This window comes from Labrus mixtus, chromosome 1 (genome assembly GCF_963584025.1).
Source record: "Labrus mixtus chromosome 1, fLabMix1.1, whole genome shotgun sequence".
NCBI lineage: Eukaryota > Metazoa > Chordata > Actinopteri > Labriformes > Labridae > Labrus > Labrus mixtus.
In genome coordinates, this window is record NC_083612.1 from 16,747,833 (window position 1) to 16,775,111 (window position 27,279).

General features: G+C 37.7%; 1 protein-coding gene across 3 annotated transcripts in view; it reads left to right on the forward strand.

Annotated features, from left to right (window-relative positions):
* The first annotated feature begins 3,567 nt into the window (after positions 1-3,567).
* The window catches only part of LOC132972636 (protein diaphanous homolog 3-like), a 167,446-nt gene continuing 143,734 nt past the window's right edge, over positions 3,568-27,279 (forward strand). For 2 of the 3 annotated variants that reach the window (XM_061035619.1, XM_061035634.1), the window contains exons 1-5: positions 3,568-4,138; positions 11,455-11,487; positions 12,578-12,760; positions 13,443-13,547; positions 25,735-25,865. In XM_061035619.1, the coding sequence (XP_060891602.1) occupies positions 4,025-4,138; positions 11,455-11,487; positions 12,578-12,760; positions 13,443-13,547; positions 25,735-25,865 (566 nt within the window). In that variant the 5' untranslated portion in view covers positions 3,568-4,024. The remainder of the gene's footprint in view (positions 4,139-11,454; positions 11,488-12,577; positions 12,761-13,442; positions 13,548-25,734; positions 25,866-27,279) is intronic. The other variant, XM_061035628.1, reaches the window with a different exon arrangement.

Genomic DNA, 27,279 nt, shown 5'->3' on the forward strand with positions numbered 1-27,279 from the left:
TGACGCGTTCTACTAGTATGGAGTACCGTGAGGGCACAAAATAGCCTTTAAAAAAATGTATTTCGCACATGCTCCCTCTTTGAAAATCGTAGCTAACCGGTAGATGGATATTGCACGGGAATGGTTGTCGGAGATAACGTACCACTTCTTCTTGATTGAATGAGTGTATGAATTCATAGAACATAAAAAATAGCACACTATTTTAATACCCTCAGGTTAAAGAGCGCCTCTGATTTGTGTGTTATAGAAGTCAGGTAAAAGGCCTAAAATGGTAGGCTAATGGTCTAAACATGGTCACAATTCACCCGATATGTGTTATGGCAGGGGTGGGCAACTGGCGGCCCCCATCAACCCTCAACGTGGCCCTCAGGTCAATTTTTACATATCAATGAATTGGAAACATGAAGAAAACATGACAAAATCTGCCATTAAATCATGAAAACCAGAAATATGTCCATAATAATATTTGATCACTGGTATATGCTGAGTTAAATTTGAAACATAATTGACTGTAATCGTTTTTTGTATGCTACAATTTGGCCCTCTGGCAGTGAGAATTAAATGAATGTGGCCCTTGCTGTGAATGAAGTTGCCCATCCCTGTGTTATGGCAATTAGCCTAAAACATAAATGTTTAATGTTTTATCAATGCACATTGCACAAAAATCAAATCACATGGTCAGATCCTCTTCTATGTCTGAATGGAGTTTAAACCGTGCGTAAATATCTACAGTCTATGGTAAATATGCATGTGATTTGAGTTACTAATCTGATTTACCAGATATTGTTATTTTCTCTCCATGCTATGCAGTGGTAGGCTACTAAGATGCTGTGGAAGTTGCTGATTTTTTTCTGCTAACAATCTCCCCGCTGTTATGAATTTGATGAGTTCAAGACTAAATCATACAGTTAATGTGTATAGCCATAAATAATGGGATGGGGTGTCGTGCATTGTAATGGCGGGTGTAGCAATGCAGAGTCAAGTTGGGCCATTTAACTTTAAAACAATGGTGGTCCTTGCCTCTATAGTTAGGAGCAATGGATTCAGGTTTTAAATCCAGATCTGTCTCTTCACTGATTCGTTCAGAGTGGCTTTCTGTTCTGAATGCTATTAATGGACCTCAATACTATACTGTAACTTTATATGATTTGTGATGGATATAATTTCTGAGAACATTGTAAGATTTTTTAAAGAAAATACTTGGCTACCTACCTTTACTTATAACGCAACTAAACAAAAATTAGGATACAGTTATACCATTTCAGCTAGGGCCACAAGATGGCAGTATATGTACACTGAAACATTACAGAAGGTCCTCTTGTCTACTGTATTTCACACGTTTTAAAGCATTGTTTACTCAGAAACATTAGCAATAGAAATTGACCCTTAAAGAATGTAAGCTTCATTGTTAGCCTATAAGTTTCACTCTAACCCTTTGTCACATCTCCTATCTGAAGATACTTTTTAAAGAGATTTTTTAATCCATATTTGTGCATGCTAAGTCAGTCCTGTCTCAAAAATATTCATCTGAATTCAAGGTGAAAATAGTAGGCCCTATTCAATTTAATTCTCTATATGTGGATTTCTTATTTAAATGTCATTAACATTGCAAAAAATCTGAAATTATTTTATGTGGATTTATTTGATTGTGTTTCCCTAATGTTATTATTTTACTGATTCATTTCAAAGGAAGATAATTAATTGCTTGAGAGGATTAGAATTGCACAAAGTTGTTATTTGGCTCTAGGATGAGATTTAATATAAAGCTTGCCTGCCATGCAGAAGGCCTTCAAGGGACTGGAGAAGTTAAGGTTTTTTAAAGATAACAAGATTTCAAGAGGCTGAAGAATGAAACTTTAATTTGATTTCATGACTCAAGCTTGTACTTAATAGTGATATTATATTTATAGTTTTGCTTTGAAATACAACAAAAACGAATCTAAAACTTTGTGTTTATAAAGTACATGCCACATCTGTTTTATAACAAAACTCAATACATAGTTAGTCATCCTTGTACAAATCTTTATTTGTATGCTACAAGTGAAACATATTCCTAGTGCAATGCTATTTTTTTTGCATAGTTGCATCGTAACAATAGACACACAATATAGAACCACAAATACTGCCACTCAAGATAAAACTGTCAAGCAAATTATTCCTGTTAAAGGTCAGTTGGAATTAGTGGATCTGTATACCTGTTGCCTGTTACCAAGTATATACAATGGACCCAATTTTTGTTGGGAGAAAACACATCTTTATTATTCAAGTTGTAACTGTCAGTTAGCTACACATGTCTAATTATCGTTTGACATGTGTGCCCTGGTTCAAGAAGGGATTGGCATGATCCCAACTTTCTAAAAGCACAAAAGCCACAGAAGGTTAGTCCTACTTTTGTCTTTTTATCCTATCATAGGTTACGTAAATGTCATTGTCCTCAAGACGAACAACAACACCAGCTCTGGATCAGGTAACAGCGCGCACCTGGAGAAATCACTTATGTATCAACTCTACTCCATCACCAATGTATTTTCCTATAAATCTTTTATAATACAGGTTTGGTTATATATTTAAGAACTCTTTTATTTATTCTCGGCCAGTGTCTTTGGGGAGCAAATCAGGTTTTTAGTAGAGAGCACATCAGAAGGATCTCATTCAAGTTTCTTCTTGTTGCATCACTTTAGCTCATTGGTGTTTGCATCAGACAAGGTGTTTGGGATTTTATATTGCAGCTTTAGGCTACCTTTTCAATTGCCAAACAAAGCAAACCAACAGCTCATAGCACTGATGCTAAAAAGAAGGACGGCATCATCATCATCTTGCATTTTCTAAAGCTTCACATGACATCCTGCATGAAAAGCAAAGGGTTTGTTAGGTCATGTAGCAGGATGGGACCAATCATTTTACAATGTACACAGGTAATAATCTGCATATTAGACAAGTTATTAACAATATTTTGGTAAAATGACCTTTATTAAGTTATGTAGGCTAATTGAAAACTATTTTAAAAGACAAGTGCAGAGTTTATGCCTAATATGAGTCATGCAAACTGATTGAACCTTTAAAGGAAATGTATGTTGGCGTCTGTTTCCCATATGTTTTGGAGTTTGCATTTGTTTTTAAAATTCAGCATGTTTTTTTTAAGGGCTTGTAACACTATTGGACTACTATACTTTGAAATAGCTAAATAGTGTGTTTGTTTCTGCCAGCTTGTAAGGTTAGTCCTTAATATTCATTGGTGTTTCATACGGTTAATATTACAGCGTTAAAAAGTAATGCTGTGTAAGTAACAAACAGTGTTACTTTATCCGACATGACATGAATAACTTTTGCAACAGATGTTGCTACCTCTTAATCCCAAAAACACATTGTTCCGACGGGAGATTCGGGTTTTATATAACGAACAACCCCAAAACGAAGTCGAACTGATTGACAGCTCATTGTGGCCAATCAAATACTTATCAAACTGTAAACATAGGGAGCTGAGCCAATCACGATTCAGTGTTGTGCCGCTCAGTGGCTGCTATTGGTTGGATTAAACACGCGGAACTGATATCATCATTGCGCGGGTCTGTCAAAAAGTATCTACCGTTTACATTTATCTTGCAAGAAGAGCTTCCACTCCTGCTTAAAATAATTGTGTAGATTTGAAGTTACGGCTGGGTAATATTCGTCTGTGAAGAAACCGTGAAGTGGTTCGCCGTATTGCTTTTGTCAGCGGAAACTCAAGTGTTACGTGACAGTCCACAAATTGGATTAGCGCGAGGTAAAGCCAGAATGATAGTTTAGCAAACGTACTAGCTAGCAAAACGGTCTGTTGAAGACTGAAGCCTGGACAATTTTGGTTTTGACACCTCTGGTTTTAACGAACCCAGTGCCATTCACTTATATGCTTTAACCAGCATTGGCGGCTAATTTCAAACGAAAGTGGTAATGTAAATATTTAGTGTTAGACAATTCCGCTCGTGTCTTCATTGGGTGTGCCTACCTTTCATTCATTAGGTTAACTCAATTTAGGGTTTACAACATGGAGAGTTATAGTCACCGATTTGAATCGACCACCGGACGAGACAGCAAACCTCAGAAGAAGAAAGGTTCAAGTACTTCAAGTTATGAAGAAGGAGACCGTAAGCCAAAATTTGTAAGTATTATACGAGATGTACCAACGTTTTTCTCTATTATTTAACTGTATTGTACAAAAAACTATTCGACAATAGTCTACAACTAGGCTACATTGGGTTTATTACATTCTTCCAAATTGTGTCCCCCTTTTTAGGTCCTGTCAAAATTATTAGGCCTACCATATTCTCTCTCTCTCTCTCTCTCTCTCTCTCTCTCTCTCTCTCTCTCTCTCTCTCTCAATTCAATTCAATTCAATTCAATTCAAATGAGCTTTATTGGCATGACAGATCAACAATCTATGTTGCCAAAGCAGTACAGAAAACATTTTGAACAACCAATGATTACAATATATACAGTAAACAAATATAACAAATATGAATAAAAAACATTAACAATAACATGAATTATCTTTACAGTGTATTTCTATGAAACATGTAGTGTATTTTGTCTCAGTTTGTGACAATCATTAACATATTTAGCAGCTCATACTCTCTCTCTCTCTCTCTCTCGCTCTCGCTCTCTCACACACACACACAAATGGAACAAATATGTAAGTGGAAAAATAAGGAAACGTGTCAGCATAACTTTTTCCATGTATTTTCTTGTTGAGTGCATATGCATACCTCTCCCTCTCTTAGGGAGAGGTATGCACATGCAACGCCACATTGGTTGAATTAACTCTATTCTTACAGTAACTAAGACTGTTTATAAACTGGCTTTTCAGACTTATCACACCTTAAGAAATGAAGGTCTTACACAGCAGGAGGTGAACAATGGTGGAGATGGGTTGTGTACTGACTCTACACATTTTCTGTTGTGTGCTGAAAAATAGTTTTTCACTATCTCCCTCAATGTTAAGAAAGCTCTTACACATTGCAGCCATGGGCATGTTAGACTTTTCTTTGTAAACAGTGACCTTGACAAGTTGTTTGTTTGCAGGAAGGAAATCAAAAGGTTATAATTAGCACAGGGGTTTAGCCCTTAACCTAATCCAGGAGCTTTCTACGAAGCAACCAACATTGTGTCTGCCTTGAATTTGTCTGCTGTATTGTTCCTTATAATAAAGGAATGTGGCGATCTTCAGTCAAAAAAGTAGCATTATAGTTTTTCTCAATCAGAGGTCTAATTGTCAAAACAGTCAGGTGTCTGTAAATACCAAACAGGCTCAGGCAGACACACACACAGACTCACACTTCCTCCTTTCAGACAGAAGAGGTATGTGACACAGATCTTCTTAAGGAATCCTCAACCTGCATTTAACCCCATTCTTATGGGAGTTCTGGTACCAGTTATTTCCTTTCTGGTGCCTTTCAAATGTACTAGTCTTCTGTTGAGTACATTTCTGGGTAGAAATGATTACAAGACTGCATCTTTTCCCCAATGAGCTGTTGTCTAAATGTCTAACATTTAATAACCAAAACAGAAACACCTTTCACCTACTAAGATGGGTGTTAAGTACTTAGCTTCATCAACGCACAGTGTCATTCTGAAAGGGTCGAGACACACAATTGCAGATACAAAGTAAAAAATCGAATGATCTTTTGATCAGAAAATTTAAGAGAATGTTAGAATTGATTTGGTATTTGGTGAATGTTTTTCATTATTTAAGAAAGGTGTATTATTTTATGCTTTTGCTTGACACAAAACATGTGAAACATCTGATCATTACTCTTCCCTTATCAAATTCCGAATTTATTTAAAATAACATTGTAATATTAAAACACTAGTATTGTAATGTGAGGTCATAAAATACTTATAAGAAGTAAACCAGTTTAAAATGAAGATGACAAATAATGGAAGGGAAATAGTGACATGAGAGTACATGCAGTTTGTGAAGAATCTCATGCTAAAGAATAACTTGTGCAAAGGTCCACTTACTAGCAAATAATTCAACAAGCACTCACAGTTCTGATCAGTGGATAATGTCTGTGCTGCTGCCATGCTGATTGTTGAGTTGTCATCATGCTTCTGATAAGAGGATGTTAAATGTTGGGAATATCACCCCTCTCTCTTTACACGTATAGTCTATGGGTGTACATAGTTTGCCAAAAGCCCTCCTCATTCATTTGTAAGAGCCCATATATAAGAAACAACTTAATAAGAGAGTGGTGCATGAAAATAAAATGCATTTTACTTATTGTGATTCAGGGACACTTTTGCGATGGGTTTTTATCACACATGGTCTTAATGTGATGACATTGAAAATACAATTTATTGTGCAGCCCTGGTTGAAAGTTCAGGACGATTAAAGTAGCCGATACCCATAGATACTGAATAGGCTCATAATGGTCAATATTATCGTCCGGCCGATTAATCAGTCGGGCTCTAATAAATGTAATCACACATCCAAAAAATGTCCTATGTCATGTGGATCTAGCTTTTTCTAGAGTATTTTGTCCAAAATCCAACCTTTTTATTACCTAGTTATCTAAACTGACATACTACTTTGAGTACTAGACTTTTTTTTGTGCTGACCTTTCTTAGTGTTTTGAATATTTAAAATTCTTCTTTACATGAGCCAAACATTTTCACTCGGCTGACAAAAGTGTTAGGTACTGTTCTGTTTTTTTTCTTCTTTAATACAATATCTTGAAAAGACAGCAAAGTACACTGAGGGCATCATGCCTCCAGGAGAACTGTGAATTAAAAAAAAAAAAACCTCTCCAAACAGTTTTCTAATGTTTAACTGCCAGAGACACAAAGGCAAAGAACATCTTGTTACTTATTCAAGCTGAGAGATGCATACAGAACATGTTCCTGTGATAGTACAGCCTAGCCTTGACACCTTTAGTCCTACTCTTTCATCAGATGATATTGTTAACAACATTTATAACATGTAACTGAAAAGATTGCAGTAAACAGCACTGGTATAATATGTTACATTAACTTTCAGCTCAATAGGTGGCACTGTAATACCACTATATAATTGTTAGAAAGTATATTAAAGTCCTTTTTTATGTGTAAGGCTGTTTTTGGAGCTGCCTTTTAAACTCTAACGAAATAATGGAACAGAAGACATGTTAATGCGCTGTTCTACCTTCTTATCAGAGTCCAAAGTATAGGTTGGTAATAAGATAAACTGGACTGTGCTTTTTTAACATCCCAACTCATTTGGTTGTCTGTCTGAGCTTTACATAGGTTTTTTTAGGGTCTTATTAATGTAATGGATGTTTAATTTCTTTTTTTTGTATCACTTATTTTGTACAGTGTCTTAGTGTTAATGGGAAGGGAAGCTGACCATTGATGCCCAAATGAGGAACTGTGAATGACTTGAGGATAAATAAGCATTTCATTTATCTGCCCTATTAACCTCAAGCTGATTGTTCAGCCCCCCCTCCCCCCCAAAGTTACTCTGCTGAATGGCTTTTCAGTCGTGGCCTATGATACTATCTGTGAGGTAGTGCTGAAATGGTAAGGAGATAATTTACGTGGGGATTTCTGCAGGACATGTTTATGTTGCTGTCAAAAGTCATGAAAGAAAATTTGACATAAAAACACATTAGCTTTTTTCAAACAACTCATTAGGAAGTAAAACAAAAAAAATCATCCTTCATTTGTTAAGATGAGCCCTGTGCAATAGTTGATTTTCTTAGTGATAGGTTTTTATAGACTTTCTAGGCTTATTCAGTTGCTGTGTGTCCTAAAACAAAAATATTCAAAACAGCTAGAAGTTGTGTTCATGAATTACATTTCCTAATCTGATGTCTTTAGATGCTTTCTTGGTTTGGGTTGGGTCTTGAAGTATTTAATTGTTGCTGTTCCTCACCTCCATGAAGTACTCTCTTTCAGTGTTTACCTCACAAATTTCTGTTGTTGATTATGTGTGCAGTGTTTTACAAATCAGCGGTCCCTCCGAGTTGTGGGTTACTTGTCTCAGTTAATTGAAAAAGATGTTATCACAGTTTAATTAAATGAGCAGGGTGATAGCGGAAAGTAAAATGAATTCACCAACGTTGACAAATGACTGTTGTCAGGGCTTCTATTTTGTCCATTGAAATGAAAGATTTGCATTAGTGAGATCCTGAAAAAAGGTTTACAGCGTTCTCTCTAACAAACACTTAGGGCCGCCCCCCTAATATAATGGTAGGGGAAACACTGTTGTCGGTTTGTTTGGTTAGGCTATAGAAAAATCTATAGAGGCAACCAGCTATCCCAATACTCTTGAGTTGTGACTAAATACATTTGATTAGGCACAACAACATCATTAAAAACTGAAAAAGGCAAAGGTACAAGTACAAGACTGTGTACATGTTTTGTTTTTGGAGTCAAGGAACTACCCGTCCCACAACCGATTGACATCGCTTCTTCTTAAATGTAACTTTTGTCATTGTTATAGAGTTGAGACTACAAGTGTTGTAATATATTGTATTTTGTGTTGTGTGAATATATAAATTACATTCACTGCGGCATAACAAGTATCAGTACATTTTGTCTTAGCTAACTCATTTGCTAGCCTGGCTGTTAGTATGATGCTGCGTTCCATTTGATTTCTGAAGTCGGAAATTCCGAGTTGCCGGTCTGATCCGTCATCAGGAATGCCCCCTGAAGTTGGAATTCTGACTAGGAAACTCGGAGAATCTTCAGTAGCCCGAGTTCAGATCCGATATGGCTGCTACGTGCATCGACAGGGATGTTTAATCTGTAACGGTTGTGTTTATTAGCAGTTTAGTCGTATTTTTGTGTAATTAAATCAATCACACCGATGGTATTGTGTAAGTTCTCTCTGTGGAGGTGTTGTCATGTTATCTGTGGTCAGAAACTATCACGTAGTGTGTTGTTATCGTCTGGTATTGGCTAACAAAACAAAGGTAGTCCTAGAGGCGTCCATGTTGCTTTTCCGACTTGCAACTGGAACGCAGTTAACTCGGGTGTGACGTCATTCCCAGTTCCGAGTTCCGAGGTAAATGGAACGCAGCATAACTATCCATTCACATACGACGCTGTAAGGCAGGAAACATTGCCATGGTAACAGCAAACTCCACCAATCAGAGACGTTGCTGTGAAACTCCATGCTCATGGGCAGTGTAGTTATTTTCTTATTTTTAAAACGAGGTTGATATCATACAAAGTTGTGTTTTCTATAGGAGCATACCAGCGTTTCACACTCAGGTAGCTCGTGGTAAGTCTATCTTGGATAGTTATGACATAATGGCTTCTAATTAAATCTGCTACAGGGAAAATGAATGGGACTTTAACTTCCGGAACTACAATGTTGAGCCCTGTGACGTTTCTTGTCTGAAGCACTTTGAGGGCCCTTTTGAAACTTTGTCCTGCGCAGTAAATAGCCCTGCTCGACTTCTTTTATCTGACCATCTTTGTCGCCTTGAAAATGTACTGAATTCTGGTGAGGCCATGTCCTCGCCTGCAGTTCTAATTGTGAATATAGATGGCTAGTAGGGGACAGCCTTGAAAAGTTACTGCTTACTCCCTTTTCACCCAAATCTCAATTTGCTAAGGTGTAGGACTTTAGATAATGCATTATTTAATTATTATGTGTAATTTGACAGTGATTTTCATGATTGATGTGTTAGATATTTGATCAAAAGATGTTCAAAGTGATAACGTATCTTCAGATCAATTTTTCATCCAACACGGTAGTGCATCTAAAGAATTTATAAAATAAAGGTGTAACTTAATAACTTGCATTTTAGAATTAAGGAAAAACAAATCTTTGGCCTGCAAAGGACAAATAAACTTATAAACATATTTACTAATACAATTTGGTTTCAGATTGTCTTATTGATTTAACATGTAACACTCCCCTTCTACTCCTGGTCGCCCACATTTAATTGGTATTCGAACACTATAAGTAATTCTTATACAGCTGCTAGGCTTTTTTTATTTTGACATTAACAGTTTTTTTTATTCCAGCAAGCTGCTCACAGTATGAATCTCTTGCAAAACAGGATGTGTTCTCAGCACGCTTTTTTTTTGCCTCTAGCTGAGCACAATCTCCTCTGTAGACATGTCATGTGTACACTGTCCTGTTGTGGAGGTTCTATTGCCCTCCGACAGTGTAGCGCTATCGACAATTACACTGCATGCGTCCTGTAAAAGCCACCTGTGGATTCTTTCTTGTTTGGATGCAGCAGTGAGACTTGGTGAATACAATCTGAACATCTTGATGTTTGTTTTAGCCTACATAATATGTCCTACATATATTAGGCCCACACTGGGAACAAGCTGCACAGACATACTTAATTGCAGAGACGTGTTATTGCTGTGCATTAGAGTGCAACAGCTGGGACAAAAAGCTGCTGAGGTCCTGCTGGATGGCATAAAACATGCAGTAAAATTTTAGAATGTCAGATTTGATAAATGATAAAAATGATGAAAAAGAACAGGAGGTGGCATAATGTCTATTCATTCATTTTACATTTGCCATTTTGATGTTCCATTCCATTAATTCTGCAGGGACAAAACAGGACGACTAGACTACTGTTGTATCTCTTATTATACTGTTCAGGGCTAATAGTGTGCAGGGGAAGAACTGTAAATCAGAGACCTAGATCCCAAGTAGGAATTATTTTCCCCATCTTTGAGTGGGATTTTGTTCTTATAGTGATGACAATTTAGAAACGTGTTTGCATTTAAACCAATTTAAACATTTTAACACTGATGTGTATTAATTTATTTATCTGAGGATCTGTACGGTCTGAAGTTATCATTGAGGCGGACAAACCACTTTCAGCCCTGCTTTAACATAATCCGAACTTCAATTTGACCTTTTCATGTATTTACTTCTCCTTCCATATTTGGGTCACATTTCCCTCTTTTGCACCTGTTTGGAGTACACATGGCAACTTCCCAAGAAGTCTGCAGGAAGAAACAAAACAAAAGATCTGCTAGAGCAGGAGACCGAACTTACACAGCAGACATTGACTGAGGTAGCTGTTACTCACAGATAAAAACAGGCAAACTGCCAGTGTCCTCTTTCACTGCACAAGTGGATCCTTTATAATTTGTAGACAGGGCTTGTTAGAGAAGTATTCTTTAAGTACAAGTTTATTGCTTAAAGACTGTTGGCGATGTCAACTGAAACACCCCTTAGGTTTTTACTTTTAAACATGGGCTTAATAATCTGTTGAACTACACCACTGGGTGCCCCAAAAAGGATTTTGTTGTTGGAGAGAAAGTTTGTTGGCACCCAACTACTGTGCTTGGTAAAATTGTAAATGCTCCTGGGGAAAGTGCACACACTTGGTATGTTTTTTACCTGAGGATTAAGTCCATGATAGCCACTGCATACCTCAACATAGGCTGCTCTAGGGCAAAATATAATAGACGTTGTTGCTTCATATTTCCTGATATATTTTCTTTGTTCCCCTCATGTAGCACTTACCCTTTAAAACCATCACAGATGATGTGGTAAGATTTTGCGACATTTGTGTTATTTATTTTCTCCTGGTTGTTAATCTCTGTAACATCTAATATCTCTTCTCTAAAAATTGTCCAGTATTCTTTTTTTGAGTGATATTGGTCATGATTTCATGCCATTGTGTTCATTCACATCATAGAGCATGACACCTCTCTTTCCTGACTAATGTCTTTGTTGAGTCTACATCATGTTTTCTACATAATGAAACAGATATAATGTGTATGCACTTTGTTAACATAGTTTTCTCACAAATGGCAGCGCGTTTCTAACCTAACCCATTAACAGGCTAATTGTTTTGTCTTCTGTGTTTTGAGTACTAACTGTTCAGTGTTTCCCCTACCATTATATTAGGGGGGCGGCCTGCCCCCCCAACGGCACCCCCCGCCCCCCTTGATGGTCAAGTTCATTTTATTTTCTATATAGTGCCAGATATATAGTGCCAGAACAGAAGTCATAAGGATACCTTAAACAAACTAAATAGCCTTATGTTATCTATCTTATTTACATTTCGGCATGTCATTTCTGTCTCTACATGGTTGCATGTTTACAATTCTCCTCTGCTCTCTGTGTCGTGCACGGCGGAGTTTCCCCCCGATGCACACACATACACACATACACGTTCGCACACACACACACACACACAGACACTTGCGTGCACACTCTCACCAGCGGAGGCCTGGGTGTGTGTGGTTGTGTCTGAAGAACGCACACGCAATAATAAAAAGTCCGTAAGAAGCATCAGAAAATAAAGAAGTCGGCTTAGTTGACTTCAGACTTTTCTGGGCATGTCTCTCTCTCTGCCGTTACTCAGGGGATACGCTGTTAGCATGCTGCATTCAGGGGTCCTCAGACAATGAGAGATACATTCAGGTGCGCTCAGAAACGGGAGTTGCGGGAACAACTCGCAGGACCCCCCCCCCGCCCACCCAGAGCTCTAAACCTAGGGGAAACACTGACTGTTTATATAGGCCCATAATCTAACTCATCACTTTTGTATCTCAACTTTTTCTGCTAAATATTCTTGAGACTGTTGATCTGTTTTTAAAAGTGTTTCTTTCTCATTTTTTTTTGTGTGTACAGCTGGACAGATTCGCCAGCATTCGGATCCCGGGTAGTAAAAAGGAGCGACCACCCTTGTTGCAGTCTAAACACAACACTAATGATTGGACCATTTCTTCATCATCCTCGTCACATCAGTTTGAAGAGGTTTCATCAAAGATCACCTCGGAAAAAGAGATCTTGGCTCTGTTTGAAAAGATGATGGTATGGTCATAAACATGGAAAGATTTTCTATGACAAAATGCTCAATAAATCTTTGAAATGATATCAGGATAACCCATTACACCATATTGTTTGGCTGCTTGATGTACGACTGTTAACTTGTATTCACTTGTCAGGAATTTGTCTTCCATGGAAGCAAAACACTTAACATGAGCTGGTTCATAACCACCCGACATTAAATTGTGTGAGTCTTTTGGGGCTGACTACCACCAGACATTGTTTATGAGAATGGGTAGACCGATAGGCACTCTTATAACAGCTATCTTGTTTCAAAAAGCAATTTAAGCATCACTCTTAAAGCAACAGGCTTACTTTCTAACACGATAGATTTCTCTCTCAAAATGAAAAAGGCTAAAATTATGAATTCAGTGCTGTCTTATTCTTTTAAAGAATTGGGATCCCATTTATTTAATTTATTTTAATTAAATATTCTGATAAATATGGCAAATAAATAATTAAATCCAAGTTAAAGGTTAATGGGGAAACATAAATAATCTGGTGAAAGATTCAACTGTCTGTGCAAACAAGACTAATAACACCAAAGTATTGCAATTTTTAATACACAGAAAAAAAGCAAAGCCAGAGGTTGATACAAAGAAACAAGAATATTAAGGATTACATTTTGAAAAATATTTCCTCTTTTCTCTTCCTTTTGTTTTAACAGGAGGACATGAACCTGAGTGAAGAAAAAAAGACTCCTTTGAGAGAAAAGGACCTCAGCACAAAGAGAGAAATGGTCATCCAGTATATTTTCACTGCCTCTAAAACTGTAAGTGTTTGAATGCATTTTTTTACATTACTTCTTATGTTTTGCTGTATGCTTATATACTTTAAGGTTTCAAATTTAATATATTTTAATGACATGTATGTTTAGGAGCTTGTAATTTTGCACACCCTGAGGTCACATTTTATAATATTCCATGCATTTGTCAATGAAAAATAATTTCTCACATGGGACCTGGCCTGAGAAAGCCTGGGGAGTGTTATTGGATTACAAGCCAGTGCAATCTCATTTGTTTAGACATATCCCTATCTCTGGGCAATATTGTTACACTTGCACATGGGGCACATTTGTAAAACTACTATTTGAGTATTGAAATATTTAACTGAGTTGGCAGTAAATTGCTCACCTAATGGCATGCTGGCTGCCAGGTTGTGCATATTGAGTGTGTTTCCTTCTACTATACGCTCATAATCTCTTTCTCTGGTTTGTTTATCCTGTCCCACAAGGTGATCCAAACATATTTCTATGCTAATATTAATTTTAACAATTCTGAATCGATTCAAAATGTAAAAAGTAAGAAAAAAAAAAGATCATTTCTTAAGTCTTAAGTCAATTTTAACCAGCAACCAGTTTGAGGATGGCAAACCCTGCTGCTTGCATTTTGGGTAATGTATGGCTGTGCCCGACATGCTAACGTTATGCCTGGGCAAGGCATTCAGTCGGTCCAATTTTCCATTGATCATTGACTCCATTCATTAGAGCGCACTGTGGATTCTAAAATCTCATAGGAAGCATATTGTACGTATTATCTGGCTTAAAGTCTGAAACTGACAGTCAAATGAATGCTTTACAATTTGCATACTGAGCAAAGGGAGATGTAGATGTTGCAACAGTTACATTTGCAAACAACGTCATCTTATGTGCCTTAAGTCTTTGCTGATTTCTCATCTTCCTTTAACACTGTTCTTGAATTTGAATTTATTTATTTTAATAGGGACAATGCAATTTAACATAATTTCAATACAAAGCATGAAACTGATGTGCTGCATAAAGAGTACATAGCTATTGCTAATTTCCAACTCGTGTGCCCAGTTGGGCCTTTGTGTAAACAAACAGATTAAAATGTACAACATTCGGTTACATAAAACCCCATAACACTATATGAGGATACATTAAAATACATGTACAACAATACAAATGCTATAAGCCAGTTTAAAATAAAGTTTTAAGATACAGATCTATTGGCTGTGAGGCAGTATGGAAGTTAACCAGTTAACCTGTATATTATCTAAATCATGTTGCTATGTAAGGGCTCCTAATCAAACGAGTTACAGAACTGAGATTTATCACTTTTATATCTGGTGTACGGACAACTCATTGATTTTAAACACACAGAAAACAAAATAAATTATTATTGATTTTAGAAGACATTCAACTCTCTCCCCTTTAATAATGAACAACACTGCTATTGAAATTGTACTGGAATAAAAGTATCTTGGCATGATTATTGATGACCAATGTACGTGGAAGGCCAGCACCAATGCAAAGGCTCAACAACGTCTTATTCCTTTTTAAGGAAACTGAGAAGTTTTAATGTTGACAGGGACATGCTGAAATTGTTTTACAAAAACTTTATTGACACACACACCTCTGCACTTCTCTTACACACAGCGTCTTGTCCCACTCCGACTGCATGACAGAATCGTCAGCAAGCAGCTGCAGAAAAATATTGAAACTAGTCATGAGAAGCTTCAGTTTTGACATGAGCATTGCATCTCAATCAGTGCCTTTACAGGAGGGGACATACTCTCATCTCATCTCTCTTGCTCGCTCTCACTCTCGCTGTCACTCTCTGTCTCTTTCTTGCTATTTCTCTTGTGCGTGTGGCAATTTATGAATACATTTAAAAACATTAATATACCTGGGATTGTCTGTGTGGGAAACACTGGTTTTGTATCCTTTCTATGAAACATTTTCAAGTACTAGAAGATAATTGATTAGATTTAGTGTATCCAGGGTTGTTATCATGGTTGATTTGTCCTCCTTCAAAGTTTCAGCAATGAGCCCTAAGCTTTTTCTTTCCTCTGAATCTTGATAGAGGGTTATAAAACCGCCAGTGTTCAGAGAAAAACGATTAAATCTCAGAAGAAATGGAAGCTATGGATCATTCCTTCTCTCCCAGATCAAACAAGGCCATGCTATACATTGATTTCTCTTACCCTCAAGATTAGAATCCTATTGTAAGACTACAATTTACAGGTTAGACTCCATTTAAATCTACCCAGGAGCATTGTCATATACATAATCTAAATTCAGTCTGTGTACTTAGTTTGAATAATAATGAATATGCAGTATGCCTGAGGTGTTTTTTGTTGATTTCATATTAAGTGCAGTTTTTGAATACCCTCATTCTTAGGACATCTACTTTCATTTAACTATGGAAAATATAATAGAAAATACTAGATTTACTAAATATTGCACTGCAGACAGCTCAGATGTTCCTTTACATATTTGTAATTTAAAGGTATTCTGATTTACAAGTTTGCACCGTGTCTGGAAAAAGTGTTGCATTTATTAATTTTGCTTTAACCAGACATTCCTCCAAATTTGCCTCAGGCTGTAAATCTTAAGCTACCATGGGGGACAGCCTGTTTATATTCCTGTATTTTTTTTACCTGCATGTTAAGATAATGCAGCCACTGGCTAAACTGCAACAAATCTAAATCTATCTTCAAAAGGCAAGTTTTATAAAATGCCACATTTACATAAGATGCGGTAAATTGCATCTTTGGAGAGCGGTGTTGTCAGCATGTTGATGTGTAGTGATTCTCTCATGTCTGTAATTATTGTGTTAATATATAATGAGAGTAGGTGTAAGAGGCTCAGTAGGCTGGATTTAATTCTGCTTTCAATTCTTAAATCACCCTCTAGACCAAGATGTGGTCAGATTATGACCATTATTTTATGAGTCTGGTCAGGCTCTCGTGTAATCATTTGCCCTCTCAGACCAATACCAGGCCCTTAAGCAATAATACACTCAAGGTAATGATATACTGTAGTGATGTGTGGATGAAGCTTTATGATGCTTTGGACCCTGTTGACAAAATAAATTGAAAGCCTTTGGCTTTAAATGCAACAAGTACAGTGACATTGGTAGGCCAAAGCATTAAAACATCTCTATAATATTACATTTCAGTGGCATGTTTGCATGAAAGGTCCAGTAAAGCTTTGTTTTATGAGTAAATCTTTGACACCCCAGAAGTACTGATTTAAATGCAGTACCACTTAGCTGTTGTGTTTCAAATTCATGACTGATATTTATTTTGGCAAAATTTGTTACAGAATAATTTCTATTACTGTTATAACTAGGGCCCGACTGATTTAGGATAATGATGTGTGGTTCTGGCTCTTGGTTTTGGTGGGCAGCCTCGTAGAGAAACAACTTTTGTGTAATTTGTTACCCAAAATAATTTCTGACCTTTGCCAGTGTGTAGTGTGGCAGTAGTTTGTTTGAAAATAACCTTCCTGTTTTTGAGACCCCACTGCTGATTTGTCTGCACTGTCCCTGCTGTGTTGGAAATTGTGTTTACTTTAGAGTTGCCTTTTAAAAGGCCTAGGAATACTTTTACGGAATGCTTTATATTTTATAAAAAGGAATTAATATATATTTTTTTCGTCATTGTAAATCATTGAACATTTCAGACTATTCCTCCTGAAATCCTACTGAGTTGCCTCTTCATACATGTCCCTCACAGCCAGGGATTTTCCCTGTCAGACAGGGAGGGGCCATGAACTAAACAGCACGCCAAGAACGTGGACAAGCAGCAGAGTCCGATGCTATGATCACAGTTTTTTCTTTTAAATCAATGCTACGTTAATGGACAAATAGGTTCACAAAGATATTAACATCATCACTGTCTTCAATCTGCTCGCAGTGAATTTTCCAGAATATTACATGCTGCATTCACACATTGGCTGCCCTGATTTCTTGCAGCGATTACATGGAGGCTGACACAAAAAAATTCTGGTTAAAGTAGAGGTGAAAAATTTAACTGTCTGGCTTCACACATGCAATTCAACCCTAAAATGTCAGGTACTGTCCCCTTTAATTTGACACTAAAAGCAATGGATTCTACATGGGACCGCCAGTGAAAATATCAGTCTCCTTGTAAGTAAAACATTGTCATTATTGACATGAGTGACTAGAGCACAGATCAGAGGCCATACGAGTTTCGATGTGTACTACTCTTTGTTTGAGTACAATCCAATTTAAGAACTACTTTGTAAGTACTTTGATCATGTTTAGAATATATCAAGGCAGTCAGCCAAACTTCCAGCTTAGTAGCATTAAGCAAAACCACAGATGTAGTAGTAGATTGTAATTAGGTTGTCATTAGGATTGGAACTGAGCAATACAGGCAAATTTAGTTTGTTCAGCCAGTTATTTAATGTACTTACCACATGTGCTAAGCAAATAAGCTGCATTCAAACATCTGTTCTGAGAAGTGTGTGCACTGCATACAGAGGTTGTTTTTGTGCATTTTAACCAGTTAACTAGCTCTGGACTAAATAAAAACAATTGAATTCACTCTGCAACAAAAAGGCTTCCTTACTTACTGTACTTTTGAGTGTTTGCTAAACCAATGCATGACTAACAAATCTTAAATGTTAATATGAAAACATTGACCATTCCATTTGTTTAAACTTCCTCTCTTGCATGACAAAATTCTGTGAACAATGGATCAATAAGGGTTTATGAGCTTCAAATTATGCAAAGTACAAAAATGATCTGAAAACAGTATTGGCGTGTCATTCCTGTGTGCTCAAGAAGCACCACAAACACACTCTTCTGTGCTTTAAGCAGATTTGTTGGATGCACGGATAGTGACTGACAGCCTTACAGTGTCTATTCAAAACTTGAATGCGCCATACAATAGATGCAGGAAGCAAACCTGACAACAGCACTGCAATATTAGAAAATGCGTTTGGTTGATCTATTTGTTCTTTTTTTCATTCTGGCTGTGAGGAGATCCTTTTATAATGTGTGTCTAATGGAATAGATGAGGATCAAAAACTATTCCTGTTTACCTGATATGAGGCTGAAACAGTGTAAGTTTGCCCAACCAAATGGGTATCTTCCAAACTTTCTTTATCTTGAAAAATGTAATTTGGACCTTTCACTTGGGATCTCGGTTCACCTCTGACTCCCTCAGGAGAAACTGGCTAGTAACCTTAACTTTTGAGACTTTTAATCAAAGAGGTAGGTGCAGGGATCACTGTACGAACATTGATCAAACATAAATTGTGGTCTACCAGTTTTCTTGTTCTAATTGTGGCTAAGACCTCAATTAAAGTGATTGATTGTTGAAGTAGTTGATCATTAAAATAGAATTAAAAATAGTTAGGTAAATGTATATCCAGTGAACTTACACATACAAAGTAAACAGAGCATGTTGAACACCAAGTTATTACACATAATTAAGGTGAAGTCAAGATCAGACCCTAGCTGTCAGAGCATGCTACACAGCTCCTGGTACAGGCTATTGTGATAGCACGTACTGACTACTGTGACTCCTTACTGGCAGGTCTTCCTGCATGCACAATCAGACCTCTACAGATGGTCCAAAACACAGCAGCGTGACTGGTCTTCAACCTTCCCAAAACAGCACGTCACTCCGCTGATTCATATCCGTCACTGGCTCCCAGTTGCTTTTCCCCCTCAAATGTACAACCCTGCTGTTCACTTACAAAACAGTAACAAAAACGGCTCCTGCTTACCTACCTGTTTCTAAGGGAGCTCCGCAGTGTGTGACCAGGCAGTCTACCTAGGATTCATTAGGCTGTCCAACTGAATTGCCTTTCTGGAATTAGTAAAGTCGTCTGAATATAAACTCTCCCATCCAGGTGTACACTCCCTCCTGCCCACGACATTCTGCCAACGAAGGGTGGCTGGTCCAACCTTCACATCAGGGCCCTAAGTCTCTAGCTAGAATCTTCTCCTCTGTCACCCCTCGATGGTGGAATGAATAACCAACCATTCGATGTACAAGCTCCTTTTCCACCGTCAAGAAAAAGCTAAAGACCCAGCTCTTTCATAAACACCTACACACTTAATAATGTTGATGGGACTGACAACAATGATGATGATGCAAACTCTGCTTCGTCTTTTCTGCGTTTAATCTCATTGTGTCTTTATTTATCATGCAGATATCAGCTGGTGGCCGTGTATAACATTAATCAGAAACTTGATGTTAGTGATGTTACACCCTTTTGTACACTGCAGCTGTAAACTTGGCTAAACAAAATCTATTACAGAGCCTTGTGTTTCCTCCAAAATCTGAAGTGCTCCTCGTTTGATTTGTCTGACTCACACACGCAGAATTTGCAAAGCTCATACTAAGGTCCAAAAAAAAAAGAATTCTGTAGATTACAGCAAACTTGTTTTGATAGAGATTTATATCTTGTGTTAAGGTAGATGTCCTGATGGGGATAACAAATACTGTTATTGAAATGATGCATCTTTTTGTATTACAGTCTGTTGTTCTCAGATTTTTAAAGCACTCTCTAAATATAAAGAGACACTAACAATATGTTAGCAGTGACATTCATTACAAGATGATTACTAGTTAAAAACAAATGCACCACAGATGGTGGAGTTGACTCTGTCTAATGGTTTTCTTGAGGACTGCAGGGACAGTAAAATATTCAGGCAATGCTGGATTTTGCAAGGGCACAAGGAAAAGACGTATGTCGCTTGTTGTGGATTGGGTGTAGAGTTAGTTATCACTGTCAGTTTGCCATCTCTGAATCCTCATCCCAGTGTCTGATCTAGCAGAGAGGAGGGGGGCCTAAGAACTTAGAACGTGCAGTGTAAGTGCTCTGAGAGTGAATGCGCAGTCATACAGGGATAGAGGCATTGCGGCTATGCTCTAATCCTCTGTCCTGTTGTGAAGACAAGAGAGCCCCAATGAGAGGGGAGTTGTGATAGGGAAGCGATGGGTGAAATATCTAACTATGATTGTGTGAAAATCACTGTGGCAGAATGAATAGGCAGGATTCCTCCTACGGTGTTGCAGATGGATGTGTTGAGAGAACTGAGATGTGTTAAGATTCATACTCATTTGAAGGCAAATCTGAACATATCCCACCGCTGTAGACAACAATGGTGCAATGCAGTGCAAGTTTTTTGTTTTACCTTTGTGAAGAGTTCTGTTGAATACAATGTGTGGAAGGGGAGCACAATCAATTTCATTTTAGGTCCATTAGATTTTTTAAATATAACTCTAAATGAAACAACTACACTTCACTTTAGGGCTTGGACAAAGTGCTTTTGATTGATATGATTTAATCACCATTCTTTGCTGCTGAATTGATTTGCATTGCGATTCTGAAGTATTGAGATACAACAAGTGTTGTGATTCCACAGTTTACATTTTTGCAATATTTTTTTTTAACCAAAAACAAAAGTCAAATCATACAAAAGAAGAGGAAGTAGAGTATCTCGAGTTATATTTCCTCAAAAAAGGGACACCTCATGTTAGTCAATCAGTCTTTGCTTTTTTAGCATGTATTTTTTTCTTACAATCTATCAAACACTCAACACTCAGGCTACTCCAGGGTTTTTCCTGCATAGAGAATTCTTTGGCGCCCCCCAAAGAGGTTTTACCTAGCGCCAAAGGAAAATTACGAGTGCCAAAATAAAAAAAAGACGATTCAAATCGCAAATCAAATCCTCTATGAATGTATGTTAAAAATATCAATACATCTAACAACTGTTGAACAAGCAGAACATAAACTTAAATACGACGTCTATGATTTAGTAGTCATCTCCCCTCTCATCCATTTATGCATCTGGCTCGCGCTGGATAGCCAGCTGATAGACTGTTAGTTTTTTTTGACTGGTTCCGGACACTCCGCTGACACCCACAAGCGCTAAATGCGGGTTGATTTTCCGTTTGGCGTGTTAATTTCAAAGAGCAATGCACTTCATGACGATTAATATTTATCCAAACATCCAAACATTTATGTTAAAACTATACTAAACCGCGTATGATGTAGGCTAGCTGCGGCTATTTGTCCCTGCTCCTCTGCTGTCTGCAGACGGGTCATCGCGGGGGCACGCTGAGACGAGACACACCAACATACATGGCTGCAAACGCACACACACACACACACACACACACACACACCGGAACGCCAACCACCGGCCGCACCTGTTTACTTGTAGTGCAAATGTGCAACAGAACACGGTTGATCCGCTATCCGTATGGACCGAGTCGGGATCGCTTTTCCACCGTGTCTGCTTTTATTAACATTCAATATCTCTACGTCAGCCAGCTGTAGTCTGTGAACTTCTCCACACAGACTGTCAAACAGCACTGTGTTAATAGCCAGCAAATATATTTTTATTATTTCTCAATTTCCTGATCTGATCAAATGATAGTGACTTAAATCTGTGATTATTTGACATAATACCTGAGTAACTCAAATAAATGTGTATGTAAAACGAAAACACAATTTAAAGGAAAAGAGCAGCCATCATAGGAAGAGGGTGAAATGCACTGGCAGGATGTGACCTTCCCTCTCCCAATCTCATTACACCCCTCTCCCTCAAAATCCCACTCCTCCCATGTTTCACTGTTGCAATAAAAACAAATTCTTTACCAGATTTAATTGGGGTTTCAGTAACTTAAGCATAATGATAATATGTTTTATAAAATGGTCAGAAATAACAGGAAATGCACAGATTTTTGTCAAATAAGGTAATACAGACTCACAGACTATACTGTAATACGTGGGTCGAACGTTTACTACAGCTCATATAGTCACCCCCATTGGCCCATTCTGAGCCAGGAAAAACCCTGAACTCCTTTCTTTCCCTTCAGCAGTTCATTTTTCAGCTCATTAGCTCCTTAGCTACCTATATCCTACTATCTCACAGAGGTGAGACGGTTGTATGGCACTGACTTAACCACAACTAGCCTAGGGTTATCTTATTACAGTAAGGATGAAACAACAGATGGCTAACTTCCCCATTTAACAATCTGTCTTCATATATTAGCTGGTTTAGAAAGACTGGCAGATGAGACAGAGTTATATCTTCATTAATAACTTGAAAGACTTTCCAGAAAACAAGGCATGCGTTGTCTGCAATTTTTCTCTTTCTGCAACTCTCGGTTCACTAAGGTTGTTTTTCCTGTGAACGGATATCACGTCACGATAATTGATCCCAGGGGAAAAAAATACATTTTTTAAATCGTCCAATTATATATCTCGATACTTTAGTGAATCGATTGTATTTGTATCACCCCTAACCTACACTACGTAACTTGAACATGGACAGCTTTTTGAAATGAAGGGGCCAAAGGGTCACACGGGGCATCCCCCCTGGGCTGGTTCTACAGCAAATGATGGGGCTGGGGTTGCAGGTCTACAGCTCCTCTGATACCAGCAATGGGCAAACATGATGTCAAATGCTTCTTTAGTAGAGAGTCCCAGCAAGATGTTGACGGTTGCTGTCATGAGCAGCACTCATGGTTCTCTGACTGCTTAATGCCTTAGAGATCCCAGGAAACAAACAAGCTTGTCATCATCTTGTCTCTCCAGGACAGGAGAGGCGTTTGACCATTGAGCCAGAAGAGGAAAAGGCACAGAGGCACACACTCACTGTATCGCTGATGGGTTGTTGTGCTGCCAGTGAGTGGGTGGAATTGGTGAAATTGGGTCCGTTGTTCCAGTTACTCACGACAGAGCAAGAGACAAAAGCGGCAGGAGTCAGCCAAGGCTGACAAAGCCAAGAAGGAGTCACAGCCTTTTTTAGCCATGATGATAACAACCCTGAAGGGTATTGTTGTCGTTGTTGCAAAGTGAAAGATTCATAGGACTTCTTGATAGGGACGGAGTGAATTGATATTTCTTGTGGTGTTGAGGCATAGTCCTGTTTGGGTAAACCTTTTTGAGATCCAATAGAAGTTGGAGCACATACCCAATAGAACCACTTATTCAAGAAGTTCAAAGTGGATATGAACCTATTCAGTTGTGACTTTGTATCACAGCAGACCTAGAGCTGAAGTCTTAATCATATATTTGTTTTTGTCTTTCAACATGCATGTGGATGTATTGGTTTGGTTAGTTTCCCTTTCAAAAGCTGCAGAGTTATTTGGAATATTAAACACATCTTGGATTCAAATTCATCCACATCTATTACTTGTAATATGACACATATAAATAATTGTCGACTTGATTTGATGGTTGGAGATGAGCTCTTTTTCAATGAGTTTTTGACACCTAATTTTATTTTTATAATAAATTGAGACTTATATTGTAGAGCGAGGCTGGAAGTGTTAAGGGAGAGACAGACTGGGCAGAGTTCCATTGGCTGCTTTCATAGGTTAGGGATTATTTATTCCTGCTGCAATTGAAAGAGATTCATTTTTTAGGCTTTTGATGACTCAAAATGTTATCCAAGGATGTGTGATGTTTTGGCACAAGTGTGGTCTTGATTAACCAAATGTAGCTTTTTCTCTACACCACCCCATCCACTCACAAACCCAGAGACGTTTGAGCTTTCCCTGTCTTTACACACTTCACAACAGCTCTATGTGGGTTTATTCACTAATGTACAGATGCATGTACCCGTAGATTGTTATTAGACATGGGTTATACATTGGCTGGTTTAAACAATCCATATATTGGGCCCTATTTTGACGGCGTAAAGGGCGTTGTCTAAAGCTTGTTGCACACAACTATTTGTGCCATGTATGACTGTATTTTGATATTTAAGCAGTGCATATTCAGGACGCAGAGCTTTGAGCAGAGCGCAAAGTGTTTGTATTAAGTCCATTGATTATACTGTACATAGGTGTGTTTTGGGTGTGACTTAAATCAAACCAATCAGGGTGTCAGCTCTCATTCCCTTTAAGAGCCAGGTTCGCCTGCAGACTTGTGCGTTGCTATTTACCTGGCTGTATGAAGTGTGTTTTCTTTAATAGACCAAACTCCAGCGGCATCATTTAATGCCCCTCCTTTTATTGGGCACATGAACATATAGGACACACACACGACACTGAATTAAATATGTTGATGGCTGATTTAGTTCATGTTTCACTGAATTACTCCCACAACATCGGAAACGATCAGAAAGACTCAGTGAATATTTCCACATGAGGCACAATAGCGTATCTTCCTTAATAATTAAAATCTCCTGACACGCCGACAGGATTGGACACTTGGACAGGACCTATGTTTACTAAATTTCTGATTGAACATACACAACATATAGTCCAAGCCCTCTCAATTTAAGGGAACAGTTGCCATTAAAAGTCTGTGCTTGTTGTATTCGGCAGTCATTGATCTAATTTGGCAGTGGTGAATAAATAATAGCACACAGTCCAAGTATTGATGAGAGTTTTTCCTTTGTGGTTTCCTGTTCACTGCCCTTAAACTAAAGTTTAAAAAAGCAAAACTAGGCAGTCTTGAACTCATAAAGTATACAGATTACATGATAGGCTCTATTATTTATTGATATACTGCATTGTACTTGAGCTACTATTGATGAAGTATCATTTTGTTTGAGAAACACAAATTACCATCCTGTTATTTAAATCTAAAGCAATGAAAAGAAACACATTTGCATCTAATCTTATGAAATGTAAAACCAGTTTCTTCTTATGCCTGATACAATATGCATTGAATCATATACTGTCACTGATCTTTGTCTTTTTCTTTTTGTCTTTTAAATCATATTCTAAACCTTGTTTTTACTAAAAGATGAATTCAAGAAACATTTGAAACAAAGGGCAAAAAACACTGGTACTAGAAATGTAGTTTAAATTAATATTGTACTTTTGTATTTAGTTATATTGTTAAGATGCTGTGGGATTCTGTTTACAATGTTTGGGGAAAACTGGTTCAAATGAGACATCCTTGGAAAGATTTTGTCTTTTTCTTGTCCATTGTAACGATAACATTGTGCTGCCAAAGTGCTCTTTGAGTGAATTTACTCAAAACATGGATGCTGCATCTCTAATGAAGAAAACAAATGAAAGGCGAAGGGAAAGGTTCATGGACAGGAAATGAATTCTTGGACACTTGCCCTCTGTTGTTTGGGGGATTCTTAAAACCGTTAAAACAGTTTCTTTCTTTTAGTGAACAAACTTCTTCAATATCTGATTTTGTTCTGATCACTTTTTCCCTGACTACACTAAAGGGATTTTTTTTCTTCTCTTTCCAGGGTAACTTGAGAAGCAGCCATCAAATATCTCCCCAGGAATTCCTGGGAGAGCTCAAGTGCGGGGTGATGGACGAACGCCTGGTTGCCTGTCTAGACTCATTGCGAGTGTCCTTAACCAGCAACCCTGTCAGGTACAGAACACAATTCTGACAATGGTTATAAATTTGCTTTACTTATTTTAGGTGCACTCTAGATGGCCTCTTTTTTTAAATAGCTCCACCTTTTAGGCAAGATCTCCTTCATATTATAAATAAGAATAATTTCAAGCTTAATATGGCTTTAATATTAAGCAATGACATAAGGTGACATGAGCATCTGAGTTTTAAGATTGTCTAGGATGCTGTTCAGGATTCTGAAAGACTTTGAAAAGTTAACTGCCCAATGATATGACCAGACATTTCAACACAGATTTGCATTATTTGTGCAGATCATTTAACCTATTGAGTGAAATGTTCTATTAAAGCTTCAGAGGTGCTCCAGCTTTCCGCTACGAGTGTTGTGTGTGAGAATAAATGAACTGATCTTCCAGAACTCTGGATACTACTATAACCCATTTCACTTTCCCATTGTTCTATGCAGGCAAGTAGTTTAAATTAATACATAATGAGGGTGCGAACATAATCATGAACTTCTATTGAATGTAATAAAATCAAATGCAAGAGCCCAATAATAAGCACTACCTTTAAAGTTTCGAATGTGGCAGTTTTGATCTGTGTCTATGTCAATGGGATGTGATTTCTCTGCAATGCTTTTTCAGTTAAAGTGTTTCTGAAATAAAAGTATGTTCTCGAACACCCAATAAGATCTGATAATAATGTAATTTAAATGTATCCCCTAACATTCTTAATGTCTCTTTGTAAAGTAACTAACCTCCCCAGTCACTTTAAAGCCATAAATGTTGTCAGTTTCTCCCAACTTAAGCTCATAGTGATTGGATATCAACATGGGGGGAGGGGCTTCATATCCTAGCACATGGACTCACAGGCACTGAGGCACACACAAACAGATCCAATCCTGAGAGAAACACGATGCATTGAAGCTTGTTGTACGCAAAACCGCAACTCAAAAGCACGTGTTGAACCATGGTAGCCGTTCTGAACGGTTTAATATTATTATTTTTACAAAAGGTCTAATGACCTGGAGAAAAATTACTCATTTCTTCTTCGGTTTTTTCATTATGATTTTCACACATTTCACTCTTTGTCGATAATCAATGAATTTTGAAAAGCAGAAGTAAAAAATTCCATAAGTATTCATAACAATAATTGCATAGCCACGTGATGTAGTTCTTGGACGTTGTATGCACTAGTGCTGATTCCTGAATAATACAAAATCTTCTTTTAGGATGGCAAATTTAATTTCAGAATTTGAATCAAATCATAATTTGTGTGTTTTTCCAACAAACAGTTTGAATTCTGTGACCAGGGGGAGGGAGCATTTCTTTGGTTCTTTCTAAGCCCCATTGACAGGCAAATCCCTGGCAGTCTTGTCCTGATTGTCTCCCTTGCTTAGACTTTGATTGCCGCTTTGGGCTCTCTGGCTAAG